The 24,902-nt window shown below is 37.5% G+C and overlaps 2 protein-coding genes across 3 annotated transcripts in view; both read right to left on the bottom strand.

Moving 5' to 3' along the window:
* The window catches only part of rabgap1l (RAB GTPase activating protein 1-like), a 423,532-nt gene that overhangs the window by 277,341 nt on the left and 121,289 nt on the right, over positions 1-24,902 (bottom strand). The window lies entirely within an intron of this gene.
* gpr52 (G protein-coupled receptor 52) lies at positions 13,355-18,353 on the bottom strand. Its single transcript, XM_088598820.1, has one exon. The coding sequence runs from the start codon at positions 17,731-17,733 to the stop codon at positions 16,654-16,656; it is 1,080 nt and encodes a 359-aa protein (XP_088454946.1). The 5' UTR covers positions 17,734-18,353; the 3' UTR covers positions 13,355-16,653.

The raw sequence follows: 24,902 nt of genomic DNA, 5'->3' as shown, positions 1-24,902 counted from the left end.
TTTGTATTAGTAAACAAAGACCCTGGTATGTACGACCTACTGTACCATCCTACTTCTTTGATCCCTTTCCAGCACATGAGACTGATTCAGTAGCTCTTATTAAGAAATACTCTCTTCGATATGAAAAGTGATGTAGTATTCTCTGTCTATAAAGGTCTGCATATTAAATTCAGTGCTGCTTCTGTCATTGAAGATTTCAAGAAGACAAAAAATTTCCTGAACCCCTATGTACAGTAAAACAGATTTCTTACTTCCTGCAACTGTTTTATTGAAATGCAATAATATATTTCCTACACTGCATCTTATTTTAATCAAATAAATTGCCATCTACGTCCCTTTGACAGGAAATGGCTCGATCACAGTGCCTTTCAAAAATCCTCTGAGAATGCTAATAAGACAGATGGCAACACCCACAGAACCTGCATTAAACCTTCCTTATAACAGAGTATCAACCACTGTCAGTAGATATTACCATCATCTGTTCAGGGACATTCATCTGCTAGCATAAAGTCATAACAATTCAGCAATAGCAGCAGCAACAGGGTACTTAGCAAGGGGATTTACAAAGCCTTTTACATTTTGAGTATAGCTTTTTACCTAACAGGAACATTCCTGTTAATATCAAAGAGAATAACACAGGGATTTGCTCTGCTGCAAAATTTGCAAAATTCTGAAACTACCAGAAGCTGCAAAGAAAGTGTTCACAGTCAAGCAATTGGCTAGGCCCATCATCGAGATGATGGTTATATTTCCTCCACTCATTTTTGGATGTTAATTAATTTAAGATGCACACCAGAATGCCAAGGAAACAAGGAAAAAAATACCTTGACTTTGAGTTAATGACACTTATGCCTCAAGGCAAACTGTTTTTATTGAAGAATATTTATGTTACTGTTAGACTTGCAACTACCTATGTACTTAGGACTCTGGAATACTCTTGAGCATATTACCTCTGTCATATTGCTCTAATAAAATTCCCTTCTACTGTATATAATCTAAGGTTAAAGGTGTATAGCAAACACATTAGTATTAATGAGGGTTTTTGGAGGATATTTGGGATTTTAAATGATAATGCATGTAAATAATACTTAAGTGCAGTCCACAGAGCAGAAAGCAGTACGTTAAGAATGTGTGTTTCTCTGTGATTGCACCTGAAAACTACAGCCTTTCTGCTTTGCCAGTAAAATAATTTTCAAATTATACCTAAGACACTTTGAATTTTATTTTCATCCACTTGTTTTTCCTGGTTGCATTATTATGATTGTATTTTAAAAATGATTAACTCTAAGCAGGTTTCATATGCCTCTTGTGCAGAAGAATAGGTTTTATTGCATACACTGATGTCATTTTCCAGTAAAATGTCTGGAGTTCAGCTTTACTTAAAACACAGCAAGCATAGATCTGCACACTACTGAAAAGTGCCCAGAATGAGAAACAGTGATCATGACTGTTAACTCGAAGATCCATTACTCCCTTTTCGTCCTCCCTCTTTCTTTACATCATGTTAACATTGCTATGGTAAACATACCTTTCATCTATCCTGCTCCCTTGGCAGAATCTGGAAACGGTCAAGTTGTAAGTGTGTCAAGCTTATAAACAGACAGACTTTATTAGCAAATATTTAATAAATTAGATACAGAGAAAAATGTATAAATTGTACCTCTAAAATCTGAAGCCTCAGAAGCGCAAAGCAGATCTTGAGTTTTTATCAGGATTTTATATTATAAGGTTAATCTTGGGGGTTGAGACTTTTGTTTGAGAAGGCCCTTCCTAATGAAACAGGCTAGTGAAAATATGACTGAAATCTGAGTAACAACTTTTGTACCTGTATCAGGGGTTCCCAACAGGGAGTTCTCTGTGAATCCAGAGAACCACTAACACAGGAATTTGGTAGGCAAACAAGAATTTGCTCTCTTGATGTTTTTAATGTTAAAGATGTTAGCTCTGTCTAGTCTCTTCTCAAGAATCACCTGTTCAAGATACCTTCAGAGGACTGGTTTGACTAGTCATTCTTAATTCTGTACCTTGAACTCCTAATACTTTCTCTTAATAATTTCAGGTTCTATAGACATCTACTATACTTTCAGAGCCAAGGATTAATTATAATTCTGCAGTAATTTTTGTATCTTGATTTGGTTTGGTTATTGAATTATGGCAATTTATTTTATTAATCAGTTAATTTTTATATACCATTTTGCATTATCAGTTTTGGCACAGTGTTTTGGCATTTTTTTATGGTTGATTTCACTAGCGTTCTTGGATATAAGCCACCTTGAATGATAGTGTAAAATACACACATAAATAACACCTTCTGCTTTCCAGTGTGACAGCTTCTTTGTGGGACAGACCTTTTACAGTATATGCATGCTGGTCATGTATAGTGAAAATGAAATTGCCAGAATAGCAGAGCTCAGCACAGGAATTTAGACACAGCATTGGAGTCATCATCATTGCCAAAGCTTCACCTCAATTAAATAAAAAAAGACTAGGCATTTCACTCAGTCATCTTTTTTGTTCACTGCTGTTAATAGTCTGAATGCCCATGCTTTCAGATGATAAAATAATTCCCAAATTTCTGTACTGTTCTCAGTTAAGAGTTTATATTTACAGATGCAGCCACTCAGAGCACATTAATTCTTATTACCACATTTGCAGTACTGTGGCACAGTACATTGTGTGACTAACTGGCCAAAGACGATTGATAGGTACGGCTTGTGGTACGTTAGATGTTATTGAAATGATTGCTTTGTTTTATGTTACAAGACTGTGTCTCTTTAAATCCACTTTATATGGAATTATGTACCTAAAGAGAAATGTTGGTATCTGAAAATACAAACAATTAATTTATTAATATAAATATATTATAACTAATATACATACAGTAACTAGTAGTGGTAGCGACTAATACAAAAAATTAAGTATTAAGTATAACAGTATTCCACCTTCTTCATAAACATTTTCTGCATCAACGTCTAACTTGGTCACTTGCTGTGGTTATTTTTGAAAGGTGTTGATGTGCTCCATTAACAACATCTATTGTAATAGAAAATCAAAACACATTGGTGGCTCAGTGGTAGAATTCTGTTCTATCATGTGATAGGGTCTGAGTTTGATTCCAGCCGAAACCCAACCATACAGTACGAAAAAAAAAGTCTACACCCACCTTGGACTTTTTCACATGTTATTGTGTTACAGCATGGAACCATGATGAATTTAACTGAGATGTTTTTGCCATTCATCAACACAAAGTACTCACTCTATAACGTCAAAGTAAAAAAAAAACAAGACATTTTACTAAATTATTAAAAAATAAAAAACATACAATAATTGAATCATCCCCCTCATTAACCTTTTTGGTTTTAAGCCACTCGTGTGGATTTTGCTGTATGTTTCGGGCCATTGTCCTATTGGAAGATGAATCGTGTTCCTCCAGGATTTTTCCTTACTTAGCTCCATCCATTTTTCCAGTTTTCCAGTCCCTCCCCCGGAGAAACATCCCTAAAGCATGATGCTGCCTGCCACCACCATGCTTCACTGTAGGGGTGGTGTTCTCAGTGTGATGTAATGTGTTAGGTTTGCGCCAAACATAAAGTTCAATTTTGGTCTCATCAGACCGTAGAACCTTTCTCCAAATTGTTGAGTCTCTCACATGCCTTTGGGCAAACTCCAGCCGAGATGGGATATGGTTTTTTTTCCAACAAAGGCTTTCTTCTTGCCACCCTTACGTACAAGCCAGATTTATGAAGTGTGCCTGCTATTGTTGTCTCATGCACAGTTTCTCGCATCTCTGTCATGGAGGACTGTAACTCCTTTAGAGTTTGCAGTAGGTCTCTTGGTGGCCTCCCTTACTACAGCTCTTCTTGGAGGATGGCCAGTTCTGGGCAGATTCACAGTTGTTCCATATTTTCTCACCTTATTAATGATGGACTTCACTGTGCTTCAAGGTATATTCAACGCCTTGGAAATTTTCTTATATCCTTGCCCTGACTGGAAGTTCCCAGACACAGGTGTATTTATTCTGAAATCATGTGAAACACATCAACTGCACACAGGTGGACTCCAGTCAAGTAATTATTTGACTAGGAGAAGAGAGTTGGTTACTTCAGATGTAATTTATGTGTTTCAAAGCAAGGGGGTGAATACTTATGCATTCAGTTATTTTTTGTTTTTTATTTTTAATTGTATGTATGTATGTTTATGTCCAATAATACTGTAGGTATATATGATGTAAAATATACTGTATACAGCCCAACATACTGTACTGGAAATTTCTGTAAATGTTGTGATAATTGTATAAGCTTTTGGCAACACATTCATTTTCAAAGACAAATAATTGCTCATGTGTGCAGGTGTAGTTTGTAATAAGCACATCAGAGATCTTGTTTAGTTTACAGGCTTAGTTTAAAATAGTTCTTGCTTAGCTTGCCTGTTTGACTCTTACTACCTGTTGAAAAAATGAAACACAAAACAAATAGCAGACTTTTTTACATTAGTAGTGTGAAAGATCTGCATGCTCTCTGCATCATGTACTGTACTGTATTTTTAAAACATTGCCCACTTGAATTGAATACTGCACATAAACAAAAACTACAATTCCTTTTTCCCACAACTGAGTGGTGTATTTTAGGGGTGAGGAAAGACATGTTGTGTGTTCCTCTTTGCTTTCGTTTTGGTTTGGTTAGTGAGTATAAACAGTGGTAGAATGCGGAAGACTTTTTTTTTGGTGTAGCCTTATTGTTTAGGCACAACCTCTTTTTTTCCGGTTCTAGCCTATCTAGTTGTTTTCTTTTATAGTCAGTTAGTTTGCCTGTTTTTTTTCTCTTTCTTTTTCTTTGTCTTACCCCCCCCGTTTGGAATACGAACATTCACTTCTGGTTCCCTGGATTTTTTGGGGGGGCAATAATAAAATTAATCCGATCTCTCGGGAGTTCTTTTATGTTGCAGCTTTTTGGTAAAACCCTAGATACATTTTTTAAGGTCGTAACACAATAGTGTACAATGAACTCTTGTATGATCTGCATACTGTATAAATATACTGTATATATAGTAAATACAGTATGATACTGTATGGTTTTAAATCCACTACAGTACAGTATGTATTAAATTTATTTTTCATAACTTCTTGTTGCTAAAAATAGCATTTAGACAAAATACAGATTATCTTAATGTGGATATAAACCTAAAAAAACACATCACATTCAAAACAAGCTATAATAATTAACTATTTTTTATATATCAAGCAGAATAATTTTGTTTTGTAAAACAGCCTTACTTTCATTTTTAATATAAATTTAATATAACATTTAACATATATATTAACTGTAATATCCAAAATAAAATTAATAAAAGTCAAAGCAGTTCACAAATTAAGGAAAAAGTTTGTCCTTATGGGGCTGATCATTGACAAGAATCCGTAATCAGGCATTTTCCGGGTGACAGGCCAAATACTTCCACCGCCACTTTCATTCACTGTGCCACCTGCCAGTTTTACAAAGTACTGCCGTCCTGCAACATAATATTTTTAAAAAGAGCGATGCAAGGTGGTATGCATGCATTTTGAAAGGCTGGAACTGTATAAACAAAGAATGAAATAATAGGCCAAAATAAAATTGAGATGAAAAAAATCTATGGAGTTAATGCCAGCAAGAGTTTAATATGCATAATGACTGAATATGATTTGAATAAAAATGAGTTAGGTTTGCTCCTTAAAATTGTATTTAATATATTTAATGAAGGAATGGGTTTATGGAGAGAAAAATCCTCCTACCGCTGTCTCACCACTTGAGATAGCTCATTTATTTAATTTAAAAAACTTTGAGTACAGTTACAAATCAAACTTAAACCAACCAATACCAGAATTTCTGTCACAGAGTCATATGACCATTGATCAAAAATGTGCAATGCCTTGACATTACAAAAGCATGTATATTGTTAGCTTTCTTGTTTTTGCAGAGGGAAAAGAAGAGAAAAAAGATGGTGGGTACTTTCATAAAACTCAGACTTAGCACTCAGGCGCACCTGTATTGAACATTGTAGCGGCAAGGCTAATTAAAAAACAGGAATTAAGTTTGCTGCTCCCTTGCCAGTCCCTCTCCCTCATCTCAGTGGTGCTGGATACAGAGAGGCCATTCCATTTGGTTCACATTTAAGGTGTTTTTCTAGCTGATAGAGTTTCCTGATAATGAACAACTCCCCACACTGAGATTCTCCAGCCACCCTAATAAATGTTCATTTATGGTGCCTTACTGTCTGGGAGATTCCAAGGGAGAGTCTCATCCCAAGGTCAGAGAGCATTGTTACTCATCCTCCACCTCAATCAGCCAATCAGGAACTGGAAGGGCAAGGTAACCCCACATGGGTCTCAAATGCCCGAAAAACTTTCAACCAATGAATGACCGTAGTTCCTCCAGATAAAACAGGCAGTACAAGGCCCAGAAGGAGCTCCTCCAGGACATTCTCAGACTCAGCTCAGACAATCACGTGATAGCCAGTGTGTCCCAGTGCCAGGACTTTACTTTGTTCTAAGAGTCGAGACCAGAGATCGCCCACGTGTAACCAAAGGATTCACCTGATGTTAGCACAGCAGAAAGCCTTGTGAACCGCCGGTACCCCACTGCGAACGCTCGCCTGATCAACGAGTGACCTACTTTCGGGACTGTGGACAGCTGAATATCAGTATTCAGGACTAGTGCTACATCGGGAACAAACCGGTCTTCTTCCCGTCTAAAGAGTGTGACTTGCTTGGACCCACAGTCACTTTCCATGTGCACAAACTCTCGCTAGTTCAGCCAGGACTAACTAGCCGGTCTTCAGAGAGCCCACTGCCAGCGCGTCGCAGCAAGAATCTCTCCCTCCTTCTCCCACACCAAACCAAAGTCTGGCACTGGGCCAGAGGACGCAGCAACAGCCTGTTGCTGTTCCCTTGTGTCTGCGGGAGATCTGAATCCACACAGATTGGATGAGTAGTCAACATTCTGCATTACAGCTCGAGAATTCAATTGTTACCTCAACCCCAGTTGTTATCAATTTAATTCTTATGAGTGATGTACTTGCCTTTGAGTATCTAGTGTAGAAGTTGTAATCAAAGCTCCATTCACGAAATGGTCTAAATCAGTGGTTCTCAAACTGTGGTACGCGAACCGGGAGTGGTACACGGAGTGCAGCCAGGTGGTACGCCATATGACCCTGTGTTGTGTGCGCTGAAACATCAGGACGGGTTGTCCTATTTTCTATTTTAATACGTGTCGAATACGCAGCTTACATGCTACGGTACAGCGTGCGCTAATATTTGAGTGAACACAGAGTTACGATGTAGTTCTATACCACTCTATACGAATGCATACTATGAAGTAAGTGACCAGTTGTATTTAAAAAAAAGCTATCTCCAGCAAATAGGGAGGTAGGAGAACGTGCGTGATCTTGGAACACCGCCAATCTTGTAAGCGTGGGAAAGTATACAAATGCATGCTATGAACTTAAGTGACCAACTGTATTTTAAAAAAGCTATCTCCAGCAAATAGGAAGGTGGGAGAATGTGCGTGATCTTGGAACACGCCAATCTTGTAAGCATGGGAAAGCGTGATAGATAACAGAAAAATATTTAAGGACTGTTCTGGGTTAGTTTGAGAAAATACATCAAGTTTCGCATCCCTGCGCATGAAAGAAAAACTTCTGAGATGGACTTCTGATTGCCTTTAAAGGGGAAACGGAAAATATTTCTCCAACAGCGCCGTATTCGTCAACAATTGATTGAAAATGAATACCTCGCAAAAATCAAGTATTATGTCCTGGCTGAAAGGAATAGACACCAAGAGTAATGATGCCAGCTCTGACAGATCACGCACACCTGTTGAGATTGAGGAGGATTATACATCGGCCTCCGACACAAACTCTGCTGCTGAACCTGCTAGTGTTAGCAAGCGTCGGAAGATGGCTACAAGACGGTACAATCCAAATTATCTACATTTGGGATTTACTTACACCGGGACAGAGGAAGAGCCAAGACCACAGTGTGTCGTGTGCTGTGAGATTCTCAGCAATGAAAGCATGAAGCCAGCACATTTAAAGCGGCACTTTACCACAAAGAATGCGCTCTTGAAGGATAAGCCTGTTGATTGTTTTCAAAGGAAACTTAAAGATCTGAAGCAGCGCAAGTCCACCATAATGAACAGTGCCACTCCAATTTCCAAAGCCCAAGAAACATCTTACTATGCAAGCTTGCGGATTGCTAAAGCAGATAAGCTCCACACTATCGGTGAAGAACTTTGTTTACCGTTGGCAAAAGAGCTGATACTTATTATGTGTGGAGAAAAAGCTGCTAGACAGCTCGACCTGGTGGCCCTTTCGAATGACACAGTCACTCGCAGAATTATTGATATGGCGGATGATGTCAAAAGTACGCTGATAGAGCGCGTTAAGATGAGCAGATGATTTTCACTGCAATTAGATGAGTCTGTAGATGTCGTCAATTTGGCAAATTTGCTTGTTTACGTTCAATATGAGTTTGAGGGCATGTCGTATGAGGACTTTCTGTTCTGTAAGCTGCTACCAACAAGAACTACAGGAGAGCACATATTTCAGCTTCTGAATGAATTTATTGAAGAGAATGACATTGACTGGAAAAAATGCATCAGAGTTTGTAAAGACGGTGCTAGAGCGATGACAGGCAGACACAGCAGTGTAGCTGCACAATTAGAGAGGTTGCTCCAGATATGAAGTGGACGCACTGCAGCATCCACCGCGAGGCCTTGGCAGCCAAGAAAATGCCTGAGGATTTGAAATCCGTGTTAGACTCTGCTGTCAAAGTTGTGAATTTTATCAAGTCTTGACCAATGAATTCACGTCTGTTCAGTGTGCTTTGTAATGAAAAGGGCAGCAAAAATGTGCAGGTTTTGCTACATACTGAAGTGAGATGGTTATCAAGGGGCACAAGGCTCTTTGAGCTGCACTCTGAGGTACAGATGTTTTTGCATGACCAGCAATCTCCCTTGGCAAGTCTATTTGATGATCCAGTGTGGCTGGTAAAATTGGCCTACCTGGCTGATATATTCACATGTTTGAATGAGCTGAATATGGGACTGCAGGGGCTCTCTTTAACAATTTTTGATGTGTCTGACAAGATCAATGCTATGAAGAAAAAGCTGCAACTTTTTGTTAATAAAATCAACGCAGGTGATGTGTCTGCTTTCCCAACTCTGGAGAACCATCTGCACACATATGGTGTAGAACTTGATGCTGCTGTTCGAGATGTGATTGCAGTGCACCTCTTGTCATTGAAAGAACAGTTCTCAGAGTATTTTCCAGTTGAGGCCACACCAGAGTGGATCAGGAACCCCTTTACTGTTGATGCCGAAGGAATACCCAAGAATCTCTCCTGTGCTGAGCAAGAGAAGTTGCCCGAGTTATCATCTGATGCGACTCTGATGTCATTATTGAAATGACAGTCACTGTTGCATTTCTAATACCAAAGACAGAGTGAATACCCAGCCCTCTCACTAAAGGCTGTGCAATTTTTGATGCCTTTTTCTACTAGCTACCTTTGTGAAAAAGGCTTCTCTGCTCTCACTGCAATCAAGACAAAGTACCGCAGCAAAATGGATGCTGAGCCAGATCTGTGTTTGAAGCTCACTGCCCTCGTCACTGACATTGCAAGGCTTTGCTCAACTAAACAAGCTCACCCCTCTCACTGAAATGGTAAGTGCTCAGTGTTATTTTTATAAGTGTTTCTATTTTCTATTTTTTTCTATTTTGAAATCAACATGAAAATACTGTATATAAATCATTTAAAAACACTTTTTATGCACGCAAAATGGGTGGTTTTTCTTCCGCGCGATCAGCTTAGAGTCTTTGTGTAAGCTGTAAGTTCTTTTTACTTCTTAATCAAACATTTTAAACACTTTAATTTTGTAAACATAACATGCATACCATACAGAAATAAAATCATGTTTTCTACGGGTGTTAAGCAGATTAGCAGGTTATTGACAAAATAGCGCACTGTCAACTAACCGTCCACCACTGCCCAGTGACTTTTATATTTTATAAAAAAACTTATTTTTAAATAATCGAATCCCAGTTGAGAGTTCATAAAGCCAGAATTACGTACTATCCCTTTGTCTGTGAAACACCTGATCATCTACTGTAAAACTTTCAGTGCTTTGTTTGTGTATATTCCAATCACAGAGGAGGCAGGGTGTGTGGGGAAAGGTTTAGGCTGCAATTGAATTGGGGCTCTATTCTTCACACCTGAAACACTGTTTGCTCTGAAAGCGTTTTCTACTCTCTTTAGCTGATCTTTTACTGCATGTTTACACAGCTCCCTTGACTGAGAAAGCTTTAGAGAACTTTACATTTTTATTTTCAACAAATTGTAAATATAATGTTTACATTGGCGTTTTAATTAATTTTTCACTTAAGCGTACGGAGGAGTGTCAGCTGTCAAGGAGAGCTCCGCCCCTTCCCCCCATGGACAGACTGACGAAGCAATTTTGAAGCGTTAACTATCCAGCCATTGAAAGCCACTGCAACAGCCACAAATAATAAAAAAATTTACTTTTTTTTCTCCTGATGGTAACTGTCAAAAATTGTCACTTTTCACATCCTTCCGAAACAATCAAAGCCAATCAAAGGTTTGATGTTTTTTTTTATTTGAAACTGATCTTGACATGCAGGTGTGAAGTAGAGTTAACAGCTTCAGATTTAAAGGTTATTAATATCTTCCTTGTTGCATTAACATTGGAATGTTCTTACAAGTGTAAAAAGAGGTGATATACAACATGTCTCCTCTATAACTCTTCAGTTTACAGAGAAATTCCGCCAGAGCCACACAACATTGTCCAATAATACTCTTCTTGTGTCTAATTTCTAGTTTAGCAGGATTTGAGCGATAAGCACATTGTTTAATGAGAATGACATTACCCACGTCTAAACCATTTTTTACAGCTTTTAAAGTCACACAATGTTTGAGTTAGGTAGGAACGCGTCATTGTATCTTATTTTTTATTTAATTTTTTAAAATAAAAAAAATTGTTTGCCCATCATGTTGATAAGATGTTCCCTGGTTACTGGCAATTGCAAAAAATAATCCTTCCCCCCTCCCTCATTTAATTTAAAGATTTATATGAAGAAATCCTTAAACATAAAACTTATCTAACAAGTTGAACAAGTCATTACCCCATTCCAGCTGCATGCCTGCTCCAGAGCTTCATTTTTTCTTACACATACATAACCATAACCTTTATCCTAATAAAGCACATAAAACAACAAATGTGCCACAATCTGCAAACTGTAGGATATTCAGGAAATTGAAAAGAAGAAAAATGAAACCCTAAGAGTATTCCATTAAAATGTGTTGTTTTGCTTTCTCGGATAAACATTGTCTTTGTATTCGTTAATAATAATGTAAATATGACTATTGAATCACACAGTTCTGCAACAGATCAAAGCAGGAAGACCACCTCTCTCTACATACCACAGGACCAAAAAGCCAAGGGCCTCTCACGTGGAATGTAGATCAGCTCTCTGGGCTATCTGTTAAGGTGCAGAAGTTGACTAAAACCTTAGTTCAGAAGATGGTACTGTATGTTCTGCGGTGTTCTCTGGGCGCAGAGTTCCATGTTTCAGTACCAGTCCGATCACAGCAGTTCATGACTGCACACAGCAAAGGGATTGGTTGGTGTGGAGAAATAAGTGCATGGCCGCATTGCAACACAACCAGAGACTTAGGGCTGCAGACGCAGGTGACACAGAATAGCACATCCATAAAATATATATTCACAAAATAAGCTCAATGTGGCTTTGTTTAGAAAAAAATGTAAGATGAAAAAAATTCTCATCTGAGTTTTTTAAAAAAGAGGAAATCTAGCTTTAGGTGTCTAGAGACTAAAAAATGAAAAAAAAGCAGAGTGGAGAAAAGGCAAGATTCGTCGATGATATGTGGCAAGAATATTTTGGAGCAGCTGCTGTTTGTAGAGGAACCAGGACTTGTTTTTCCAAAAAGTGGACATAATGCACCAGCAATGTGTGAATTATGAATGTTGTTAATTCCATAATTGTCCTTTCAAGCTTTTTGTAACACAATTCCAAGATAATATTTTAATTATATAAAAACAAATATTCTGTTTTCCTACTTAAATGTTTTCCATGCTGAGTCTAGGACTTACAGTGGCAATTTTACAATTATTAAATTGTCTACTCAATGTTCTTAGGCAATTCAATACATGTATTACTAACCATTAGTACAAACAATTACTAATGGTTATGTGTTTTACATACAATTCTGTGCTGTGATTTATGCAGGCTAAATACACAAATGTACTCAGTTGCACATTAAGAATATTTTGTTGTGCTCCATTAAGTCCTATAACTCTCTGATTTAATCTTTGCATGAAAGGAAAGACTTGAAAAATAAATTGTGAACTTGCTGGGGGGGGGGTAGCATTTCTTGTTATGCTTACAAAATGTTTCAGAGCTCTCCCAACTTGTTTTCAGAAGCCTGAAGGTGCCTTTTGAAAGGAAAGGTTATTTCAGAGGTTTGGAGCTGAAGAGAGTCATAGTAAATGGAATTTATAATGCAGAAAGCATGAAGGGGATTTTCATAAATATTAACAAGACTGGATGGTCCCTCTTTAGAGTCATAATTAAGGATGAACCATCAGGAAATCCATGTAAGTACAATCAGAAAAGGAAAAATGTATACACAGAAGGAATGTGGGTTAAAAATGATCCTGTTCTATTTTTATCCATGCTGAGCCCACTTCCATACTCACCACACAAAGAATTATCATACCTCTGGTGCTGCTAAAAATAGTTACGTGTGTAAGTAATACTCCCATAGGTGAACTGAGGCATTTGCGCATAACCTTTCCATGCTTTTATTAATAAAAATAACCATTCCCTTGTATATTATTATGTATGGCTTAGGCTGAACAGTGTTGTGCAATGAAAACACAGGTAAAAGTTCAAGAATAAAGTAAATCAAAACACAATTCTGGAAGCAAGAATTGGATATGAATTGGATCGTACCGGTCCTGAGAGATATGTTAGAAAAAGTTCTTCCTTTTGTAGCAAAATGTTAGATTACAGTAGCTTGATGTCAGTGAGCATGGAGCTTCATTATCTAGCAGCACTCAGAAGATAGATAATCATAGTGTAGTAGAGGTGCAGACAGAATGAATCGTACTTTAGTTTATTTCATGTAAAATAACATTAAAGCTACAGTATGTGATTATATTAATAACTAATTTGTCAAATAACAAATTACCCGCTATGCACAGCGCTGAGATAAAACAGTCATTAAGTCCAATGTCACATAAGGGCACACCCAGACTGCAGTGCACGTACTAAACAATATGGAGGATTTGGTTTCAACATATTTATTTATGTAAACAGCACTCTCTCACACACACAAATGCTCACAAACGGAAAATATACAGTACATGTACACAGAGGCACTTAATTAATCAACATTCAACATTCTGTGATACTACCCAATTATTTTACTCTCCTGCTTAAAAAGCATGCTCTCTAGAAAGATCTGCAGCCAAATAAAAACAATCTTCAGTTTGACAGATTACAAAAAATAGAGTAATTAAAGAGTAAAGCACTGTAATATCAACATGTATTTCTTTTTTCTAGTAAAGAAAAAAATACAAGCGCTCTACTATAAATATTTTCTAAATATAGGCCCTTTGTGTATGGAACAAGGCAAAAAAGCACACATTTAAACCACATTTAAACCACAACCATTTAAACACTCAGCAGATATAATCATTATATTTAAAAAACATTGTTCAAGCAGTAAAAGACCTGTAGTTATATAGAGCAGATTAAGTGTATTTCTTAGACCTGTTTAAAAAAAGGGCAAGGTTTTTTTTATTTCCCTCTAAAAATAACTCTAAACTTATTAAAGTAAAGAATGCATAGCCATGTTTACTATGCGTGAAAGGCTAATTGCAGATCTGTAGTCAAATTAAAAAAATTTAAAGCCTTGTGCAATCTTTCCAGGCCTGCTTCTCAAATGGTTGTTTTAGCATTTCTACTTAGAGTTTTATCTGCATAACCATTATTGTTTGCAACACTCAGAAGGAAGATCTGCACATGCAAGAATGACAAGAAATATAAGAAACTGAGAAAATGCCTCCCATGCCTCCCATGCCCTGTATCTGGATGCCAGTGTCAATACGTTCTCTTTCTCCCTTTTGTGCCTAAATGTGAGCCATGGTAGACAAGTTGACTGCTTTTTTCCATGATGATTTCCCTGAGTCCCTGTTCTTCAATGTATTAAGAACATTTATGGAACATACAGAAAGAATTGGCTTAGTGACCCTTCTTTGTGCAATTCCATGGGATCAAATCTCTATACAAATTCATAGAATTTCATAAAACTACCCCTAAAGGTACATCCACTTATAAGACTTCAAGTCTAAGGTTATTAATAACCTATAGTTAGTTAGTAATAACCTTCAACTCTAAGGTTATTACTAACTAACCATAGGTTATTACAAAATACTAATTACACATGTATTTTGCTTTGGTGATAAAAGCAACACAGATTTCAAACAGAAATATATGTTTTATTTGCAGTGAAAATAAAATCTTAACCTTTCACAAAATGTTAAAAAATAAAAAATATACACTGTGTACCTAATTGCTTCCTAATAAAAAAACAGCTTACTAGCAGCAATTTAGAATAATGTTATTCTCATATATGTAATCATAATTAGTGAAAGTACATTTGAATAATTTATGTTCTGTAGTAACATATACACTACATGCTGTACACCAAAGTACATTTGTACATATATATGTATGTATATGGAAAACATGGGAATATAATAAAAATAAATATTAAGAAATAAACAGACAAAAGATAAATGCTACTTTGCTGCTTTTTGGAAAATTCCAATCAATGTTATTTTAGCTTTACTTTCCAAAATATTCTTTAAAAGTGTACTGAATTTAGTTATGATGTAATTCTTAGTGAATAAATCATCATATTAAAACACAGAAAAATGGAAATATAGCTAAGTAAACCTAGAACCTTAGATTATATGATTAATAAGTCAAGAAACTCTGTTTAACAACATACTGTATACAGGACAAGAGACAAATGTTGTGAAAGGAATAAAGACATTTAAACCATATCATTCTAGAAATTACAGACCTAATCTTCTATCTCAACTAAATCTCCCTTCACAAAATGCAGTTTTGTTATTCCACCTCTTATTGAACAGAGCCAGTCAATTTTCAGAAACAACATACTGCATCAATCCAGGGCCCCTGTGTGGCCTGTAACTCTTTCTTCCATGGATTGTTCTTTGCAAAAGTACCTCAAGCAAATCCCATTTTGATTCAGCATTTACTCAAACGAACAGCTTCCACCTTTGCACTGGAAGCAGCTATTCCAAAGTCCCAGGAAACCATTACTTAAGACTACATAGAGAGCAGAAAGCAGACTTTCCAAATCCCTCACTATAGGTTGAAAGCCAGTTAGAGACAGGCAGCTTATGAAGAAAGTTGACAGGGAGATAAGGCAGATCACATCCTACTGTACCATGCACAATTTAACTGTAGTTTTTCCACAGGTACTGTTTGACCAGAAAAAAAATAATGCAGATTATGGATTCTACCAAATAAGCAACATAAGCTTTTAGAGGTAATGAAAAAGATCCTTAAAGGCCTCAAATGTGATCAGTATATTAAATAGCTTTATAGCAGCAAATCAAATGATATATTTTTACATTAAGGAGCTCATTCTACATGTAGAACTCAGAACTGTAAAACGATAAAACCTTATAAAGGTTGATGTGTTAAAATAATGAACAAATATCTTTTAAAAACTATTTATTGCCTGTGGTACATATATATAGTAAAATTTTATTTTTATATCAAACAAATAAATCTTCCATTCACAGCTTCTTAACTGCACAATAATTTACATTATTTGAAAATAAATAATTTTTCCACACATTGTTAAATACCAATAAGCTCTTTAAATGTTAAGTGAAAATATTAGGCATGGACACGATATCAGTAACATAACAATATATGAATAAAAAACAGTAAATTTACAATTGGAACGCTTTTGCAGGCTTTTTAAGTACACAGGAGAGCCCCATAAAACAGAAAGCTACATAGACTTAATACAAAGGTTTAGCTATTCATTTTAGCTGCTATCTTGTATCTTGTTTTCACACAGTACAGATACAGTAGTATACAACATCACTAATAAAGCTGCAGGGCACTGTTAGGAACTTCCAGGCATTGTTTATATAGTGCGTTTTCTTTTCTTTGTATGTTTTTGTCTATTTATACACTATTACTAGTAGAGATTCCTAGATCTTTATAGTAAAGATGTGTAGATTTCAACTATTCTCTACTGACCTGACAGCCATAACAAAAGCATGCTGGAGAAGGTCAGGAGTCACCTTTTCAGCAGTGTTACTACTAGTCTCTGTATCCGTTTCCAAGTGTGTTTCAAAACCAGCAGTATCAGGTTAGGTAATAACTCTCTGTGAAAAGAAGGGTCAATGAAGCTTCCTGAAGAGCAAGGAAACCAGCAGGAAAAATCTCATCACCTGCCACGTTGTACAGCCATGACTTATTTTGTGCAGCTGGTGTAAGAGAATGCTGGGGTGGGCAACCCCTCTGACACTTTCAGATAGAGCAGGGGTTAGCCCTCTTGCGTGGTTTGGGGTTCCGCAGGTCTTGGTCTTTGGCACATACACAAGATGAGCAGATGGTTTGGGAGAGCCTGCGCAGGCCCAGCCTAAAGACGCTGTTGGAGAGGCTGTAAATGAAGCAGTTGCAAAAGCTGTTGCTGATGGCCAGCCAGGTGGTGACAAAGGAGAGGGTGGGGTTATCCAAGACATGGGAGCTCTCCAGGAGGAAATAGATGATGTAGGGTAACCAGAGCATGTAGAAGACACTGGTGATGCGGAACAGGACCATAGCATAGCGTCGGTCAGGACTGTGCCCTTCCTCTCCCATATCCATCTCTTGGCTAGGAAAACGGGCTCGACGTTCACTGATCTCCCTATTGTGCTGTCGACAGATCTTGAAAATGTGAAAATAAGTGAAGCAGACCACAAAGGCAGCAGGGGCATAAAGCAGGCACACAATGAAACTCGTGAAGTAGGCGTTGGTTAGCCAGGAGTGGGCGCACCATTCAAAGATGTCCCCATGGTAGCCTGGCTTCCCCCAACCAAAAAAGGAAGGCAGAAACACGAGGCAAGAGTATATCCAGATCAAGACAATGCACGTACGAAGACGGCATCGTGTGACAAGCTGGTTGTATGAAAGAGGCTTGGTAATGGCTAGGTAGCGGTCTACACTGATGCATGCTAGGCAAGCCATAGAAACACTCTTGAGAACAGAAACAATGTATCCAAAAATCTGACATGTTAAAGACTCTTGGACTCCTGTGGGGTATTGCAGGAGGGAGAGTGCAGGGACTAGGCAACTTACACCCACAAAAAGATCAGCATATGCCATAGTCTGAATGAAGTAGCTGGTGGTGTAGTGGTGGAGCAGTGGAGCACAGTGGAAAACAAAAATCACTGTTAGGTTCGCCATTATGATCAGCACAGTCAGGAGAACAATGACCACTGTCTCTAAGACACAGGCTTCCACCAATTCATAGTGACCAAAGCCAAGAGGACAAGAATGGTTCACCGACATGCTGCCAGTGCTGCTGTTCATTACAGGCGTCACTACTTCAACAGCAGACTTGTTCATGGTTCAGGTCTGAGATGGCTGCTGCTTTAGATTTAATCAAACAGCACAGGCAGTATTTGAGGGAATGTCAATTCACAAAGAATCATGCCTACACGTTCTTCCTTTAATCAACTGTCTAGCCTGTTTAAGACACCAGTCTGCTCATTGTTTCCCAGCTAATGGATTCTCCTTCATATAGCTTTGGTTGGGCAAAGGAAGACAAAGAAGAGGCTATCTCCTTCCAGTATGCCATCTTCTGCAGTCCATCAAACTCGAGTAAGGACTGTTAAGAAGAGACATTGTTCCAGAACACAACTAAAATAAACTGCAATAGCTTTAAAACAGTTACTGTTTGTGATCACATATTCTGATATAATGAGTTCTGGATATGAGTTTGAATTCCTTTCAGCATCTATCCTATTACCAGGATATGAAAGGGGAAAAAACTGTGCAGAATGTGAAAAGGCAAGCTTCCTGGAACTGAAGCACTACAGGAAAAAAACGACAGAGAGCAGGTGATTCTGCAAAGAAGATATTAACTAATTCAGTATGATCCATTTAATGGACATTAACGATTAATTTAATTAATTAAAAATATTTAATTGATTAAAACATTGTATAATATCATCAATGGGCACTGGGTAGCAGAGAGCAGGTGATTCTGCAAAGAAGATATTTACTAATTCAGTATGATCCATTTAATGGACATTAACGATTAATTTAATTAATTAAAAATATTTAATTGATTAAAACATTGTATAATATCATCAATGGGCACTGGGTAGCAATTTCAGTGTCATGCAGAAATCCTAAAAAGTAACACATTTGCTCTTCATTTTATTTTTTCAGACCTTTTGCACTTGTCTTAAAGTCCTAAATAAAAAAGACAAATTTATAATAATGTAGATTAAAGGTTTATTTTCATGCCAATATTGGGACATAGGAAGGAAGCTAGTCATCTAGGTTATGTTGGATTTTAATGCTTATTTCCAAGCACTGCACTCTGCACTACGCCCTGTCACCTCAAAACCTCGTGAGTACAGTCTTTTCAGTCTATTGCGAACAAACAATACTCTGGAGTAAAGTTCTAAGGTATTGATACCAAGGCTTTCAATATGTATACCTGTGATATATCTCTGATCGGGGTTGAAGCAGGAACGAGCCTGAGTATTATGTGCAAGTGCCTCACAGAAGCCAATTTAAACTACCTTTGTCATCTCTGTCATCAGACAGGCAAGAGAATATGAAGTCCTAGCCATGATGCAGGTCCTGTTCAGAAAGATGGTGTACTTTATAATGTTATATTTTCCCCTACAAAGGTTTTCAGATAAATGAAGAACAGTAAGGCACACATCCCAGTTTTAGTTTATCCAACAGTTCCTCAAAGATCCTTAAAAGAGTAGACCATTCTGCAGGGGACTTCAAGTCTGTCTGCTCATACAAAAAACATTTTGTTTGCTCCAAATTTATTTTTATTTCTGATTTTAGATGTCTTCCCAAACAAAAAGTGGCAAATCTTATTTTATCAGTTTAGTAAGCAAACCATGAATAGAACAAATACAGCCATGAGAGCATTGTAACATTTCCAAATCCATCCGAAAGGATGCAATGTTGAATCAGGCAATGCTGTGTTTAATAAATTCTCGGAACAAATTTCCCTCTGCTGCAGTCCGTCTCCTGTACTGAAAGATGCAGTCTCCTGGAGAGAGGCTGAGCCCTTGCACTATGGATCACCCAACAGTCGTTCTCCTCCCAGTGTGTACAAAAGCTTGCTGCAGTTCCAGCCCGGAATCCTATTGAAAGCAACCCACTATTCCGCAGTGAAAAAGGAAATGGAAAAAATCCTTAACCAAGGTTAACTGATGATTGCTGAACACTTTGACTGAGGATTCCTTCCCTGGTGCATAGCAGTAAGGATGCTGTGCCTGCCTCGCTCTCTCACTCGCTCTCACACATTTCTCCTTTGTGCTACTTCTGCTACTGCACCTGAGGTTCTCTCTCCGCCAGCCCCTATCTCTCCTCCCTCCTCCCGGCCGAATTTCCCATTCAAAAATTGACTTGGTCCTTCTGCCCCCAATCAACAGTCCGGCCAATGACCAGCATAGTTGATACTGTCACTTGGTTACAGTTGCCAAGCATTTAATAGCTTAGATCCTCCCACATTTTCTGTGATTGAGCATAAATTGCAAAATTAAGGATGGGGAAATTAGGGCATTTAAAGGATGGCTGTAACCCCATGTAAGCTTGATTCTTTTTTTATGTACAGGCTAGATCTTACTTAGATCACCAAATACATTCCTTAAATACGAAATAGAGCCTGTAATCAGTTCTCCACTCAAAAATAGATGATTTGAATGACATTGACATAAGCGTAAAAAATGGCTTTTACTCTGCCAGTAATTCTAACAGCATTCTGATGGAATCAACTTCATTGTAGACCTAGATGTAACACAATAAGCTTCTGCAGAGAGAAATTCCTTAATAATTAACAACGAGTACAAGGGGCTAAAAAAAACCAAATCTATTATATTTGTCATGACACAGACTATTCAAGCCGCCAGTCCCTAACAGCACATTAGTGTTACACCCATAACACTATGGACTCACTTCTTTGGGATAGGGCAGCAGAGGCAATTGTACTGTTGTCCTTAACGATGCAGATAAAGTCTGTCCTGCCATAGGCTGCATGGGCAGAGTGAGTTGCCATGCAGGTGGAGCAGCACTCAATTATTTATTTCTTAAAATGTTTAATAATGTCAGAATGGAAACAGAGGCACTATCCAAATTCTCAGGAATCAGATTGGGAACAGGCTGGTTTCAGTTGTTTGCTAACAATCCTGCAGTCTGCCTTCACTTCAGTGCTCTTACACTGTGATGTATATTCACTGAGATGGATGGCACACTGGGAGAAGTTAAGCAATTTTAACAGTAATCCCAATGATGTCGGACCAACTACAAACACCGAAAATCAGGACTTTTATTAGCAATTATTTAAGTAGCCTAATTATGCAAGTGTGATGAAGAGCCTTCTGTTAGATTGAAATACACTTAGGAGAAGAAGAAAACAAAGTAAAAAAAAGAAACATTAAATCCCTCAATGACTAAAGAAAAAAATACATAATATCAGGGCTAATTATGGCAGAAAGCTAGGAGCATTAATTAAAAATGCATTAATGAGGTGGGTCTCATAGCATTTTTCCCCAGAGCAGAATAATGTCTCCCTATTTTTGTGAAGCATGTAGTTTTAGAAATTTAAAGATGAATGTAAGGCCAACACAGTAAACAATAATGTAAGCAAAAATAATATTTTAATTCAAAATCTATGAAGTGGTGAAAAAAATGAATATGAAAACAAATGCATAGTTCTACACATAAAAACAGTATAAGTAAAGAAGGAGGAAAAATACAAAAATATGTAATAGCACTACACATTAATGTAAGCGATAATTCCTGTTTAGTGCTGAAATATGGTGGATACATGGTGCTTGACCCTGAATATTCACTCTTCCAAATGAATAGATACCCAATAGGATATACAGTATCAATTATTAGCAATGTAAATTATCTCTATAAGTAGCTTGCAAAAACTTATCTTCTTAGCAATTATATTTATTTTTCTTGCTTAAGGTCAAGCTGGTACTGTAAATGCAATTGTCACAGTGCAGGGTTCGGGTGGAACTGAGGGTGTCGACAGTTCGAGTTGATAGCTCCTGAGGGAGACGGAACGCAACTGAGAGATCCCTGTGTGGAAACATTAATTTCTTTATAGCATGATATTGTGTAGCTCAAATGTTGGACATAATCTATTTCACTCTCTGGAAGAGAGGAGCAAAAACTGTACCTTGGCTTGACAGCTGTGGGTATGGTTCTGGCACGAACACCGGGACATCAGCATTAGCAGTTTATATTCCTGACATCGCATTCCCATACAACTGTCAGGAAAGTGAGAAGCCAAATTTCTTTTCTTCTGAGGCCCCCTAGTGGTGACCAGCAGCGTTTCAGCTCAAACAGAGTATTTTGTAACCTTTCACAAAATTGTGAACTCAACCTAGGATCTTACAAGCTTACTGTCCCAAGTAACTGTGAGGGTCTTATTAGACAAACTCTGAATACTATTACAGGGAGCTGATGTCCCCAGGTACAGCCAATTCCCTAATTTCCTTGCAGAATGCAGGGAATGCATCCCTGATACTGTCAGAATGCTACCCTTTTGCAATTCAACCCTGTTTCTACAATCCTGACCCATCCACTGTGCTACATACACCCCCAGCTCAATCCAGGAGATAGAGCATCACCCGCCGTGAGGCAAAGTGCCCAGGATAATCCATCCACATTGGCATGGTTAGACCTGCATCGTGTTCAACATGAAAACGAAACAGTTGAAGCACCAGAAACCAATGTGTAACACAGATATTTTCTTTGTTGAGTCTCATCCTGCTCAGAGGGGCATTATTGGTAACCAGCATAAACTCCCAAGCCAGCAGATAATACCAGACTGCTTCCAATGCCCATTTAATACCCCAACACTCCTGTTTTAAAATTGAACTTGAGCTTGAACTTTGTTGCCATACGTAACCGGTACATGTACTGGTACAATGGAATTCTTAGTTTACAGAAAGTCTCTTGATTATTAAAACAAAAGCATAAAACACAAAGTGCATCAAGACAATATACAAACAAATAGTAGACAATGTACAAGTAAACAGTTCGAATGTAAACAATGCAGACATGTAAACAACGACTGCAGATTACAATGAGGTAGATGGTGTAGGTGTGGTCCGAGGGGCATGGCCAAATGTGTTCACTGTGTTTCCTCTGTAGAAGCTTGCAGCCTAGAAATAAGATTGGATGTGCTTCAGAGTCTCAAACCTGGGGCAGTACAGCACTGAGACCCATCTCGGATGCATCCGTGTACAATTACTATTATTTGGATAAATAGTTTGGAGAAATCAGGAACTTCAAGTACAGGATCTTGACACAATCCATTTGTAAAGTCTGCAATCCTCCTGGTTCCATCCTAATGCATCAGGGGCGGTGGACTTCATGAGATCAGAGCAGGATAGAGCTCTCAGCAAAATTGAATAAAACGCTGATAATACCTTAGCAAACCCAAAAATGCTCACATCTGTATTTTATTTTGAGGCTCAGGACAGTTTCTATCGTAGCAAATTTATGGACACTTTAAGAGGACAGTCCTGACTCAGTCCTACCACATACCCCAAGTAACTAATATGCCTAAAAGTCATACTTTTGGTGGGGTATGTGGAGACATAGTGTACAAGGTGTGAGCCCACAGGATTTTATCAATAACTCTCTGGAATGTTGCAGTAATGCCATGTAAGCAAAAAGGTATCGTAGTATAGTCCCATGGGACTGTATCATAAACACAGTTTTCTCCTTGGACATTTTCATCGCAGATACTGTATTTTCCAGTATCCTTTGGTCAACTCTAGGCTGGAAAGATATTTTTTTCTAGTTTTTCCAATAGTTTGTCTACTCAGGGCATCATGTACGTATTGAATTTTGAAACTTCATTCAGTTTCCTGAAATTATTACAAAACACCCCCATCCCATCCATTTTGGGTATCAGAACTATGGGGCTAGAACAAGGACTAAAACTCCCAGCTCTTTCATTAGTTAAATGTTCTTGAATTATTTAATTTTCTTGGCTTCAGGCACCCTATACAGCATTTCCTGTATTACAACTCCAGGAGATGTTATTATTTTAATAGATGTATGGGCACATATTCACGTTTCGGTTAAAATCAGAGCCTCACAACATTGTCCAATAAAACTCTTCTAATTTTTAGTTTAGCAGGATTTGAGCTACAGGATATGAATATAATGATATTGTTATTAATTTCTTTAGATCCGCGATTCCATATTATATTCTGTATTAATCAAATTCTTAAAAATGTCAATATAGTGTCCATACAAGGCATACAAGGCACACACCTAACCCATTACGCCACAGACGTAATCACATGGAAAGGAGTGAAACTGATGCAGACATTTCCAAAGAAAGTGTACTACTGTGATAATTTAAGCTACAGTATATGAATATAATTATATCATTATTAATTTCTTTAGATATGCGATTACACATTATATTCCCTATTAATCTAATTCTAAAAAATATGCTTTTGTTTACTGCGATAATGAGCATATTTGCAGAAAAGGTTCAAACATTATCACTTTTTATGAAGTATATAAACTTAAAATAGTCAGAAAGAGCACGTAAACACTTTTCCAAAATAACCACAGTATATAACCGAATGCAAGACTTTGATGCTTAAAATGTTTAGGAAGAAAGTGGAATACTGGTGTGTATTTTTTATTTAAACTACCAATACCATCCATACACAGTTTACATAATATGTTTATGTTCCTAAATTAATATCATTTATGAACATGTGAAAGACATGGTGAATCAGAGATTCTCAAAACTTACTTTGTGGTATTACTTTTTGTAAATGAAAAAATAAAGTATTTTTGTGTCACAACAGTTAAACTGATGACAAAGACAGTGGACCACGGTAATACTTTAAGTTTACAGCCTGTCCAAGGTCATTCATTATTAATACTATTAGTAATATCTTCCGTAAATACTTTGATGCATAAAATATTTATGCATAATTAAGATATTTATGATGAAGGTGGAAGGTTGTGTATTTTTTTAATAAAACTTTACGTTCAACTCACAAGCCAAGTCTTCAATTTTGTCTTGCTCTCTGGACAAAAAACATCTGCAGTTTCTATCATACACTCCTTCAAAAGCTCCCCTTCAGAGAGCGGCTTGCTTTGTTTAGCAATTTTTGTCCAACTGAGCAATCTTGCTTTTATTAAATATACCGACTTTTTAATGTTTAATGATTAACATGCTGTAATACACAGTTTACAATTATTAAAAGTCTAAAGAGTATACAACTTAAATTCTTAATGGGAAAAAAAGATTGTCCTTCAGCAGTGACCGTGATTTGAAACAGGGCGTTTTCTGGCGACAGTCAAATGCTGTACATGAGAGGTTAAGCTTTATTAGCTCCACCTGGCGGTTTTACAAGGTGATTCCGGATACAATATCATAACAGCGGTATGACGTAGTATGACACAGTATGACGCGCCACACCTCCCGCGTTTTACTGCAGCTTACTTCGTGCATTTTGAATGGCTGCATCTGTAACTACTGCATC

The sequence above is a fragment of the Lepisosteus platostomus genome, chromosome 11 (genome assembly GCF_059453375.1).
Source record: "Lepisosteus platostomus isolate fLepPlt1 chromosome 11, fLepPlt1.hap1, whole genome shotgun sequence".
In the NCBI taxonomy this organism is placed as follows: domain Eukaryota; kingdom Metazoa; phylum Chordata; class Actinopteri; order Semionotiformes; family Lepisosteidae; genus Lepisosteus; species Lepisosteus platostomus.
The sequence above is the reverse complement of the archived record's forward strand: the minus strand, read 5'-3'. Positions and strand labels throughout refer to the sequence as shown.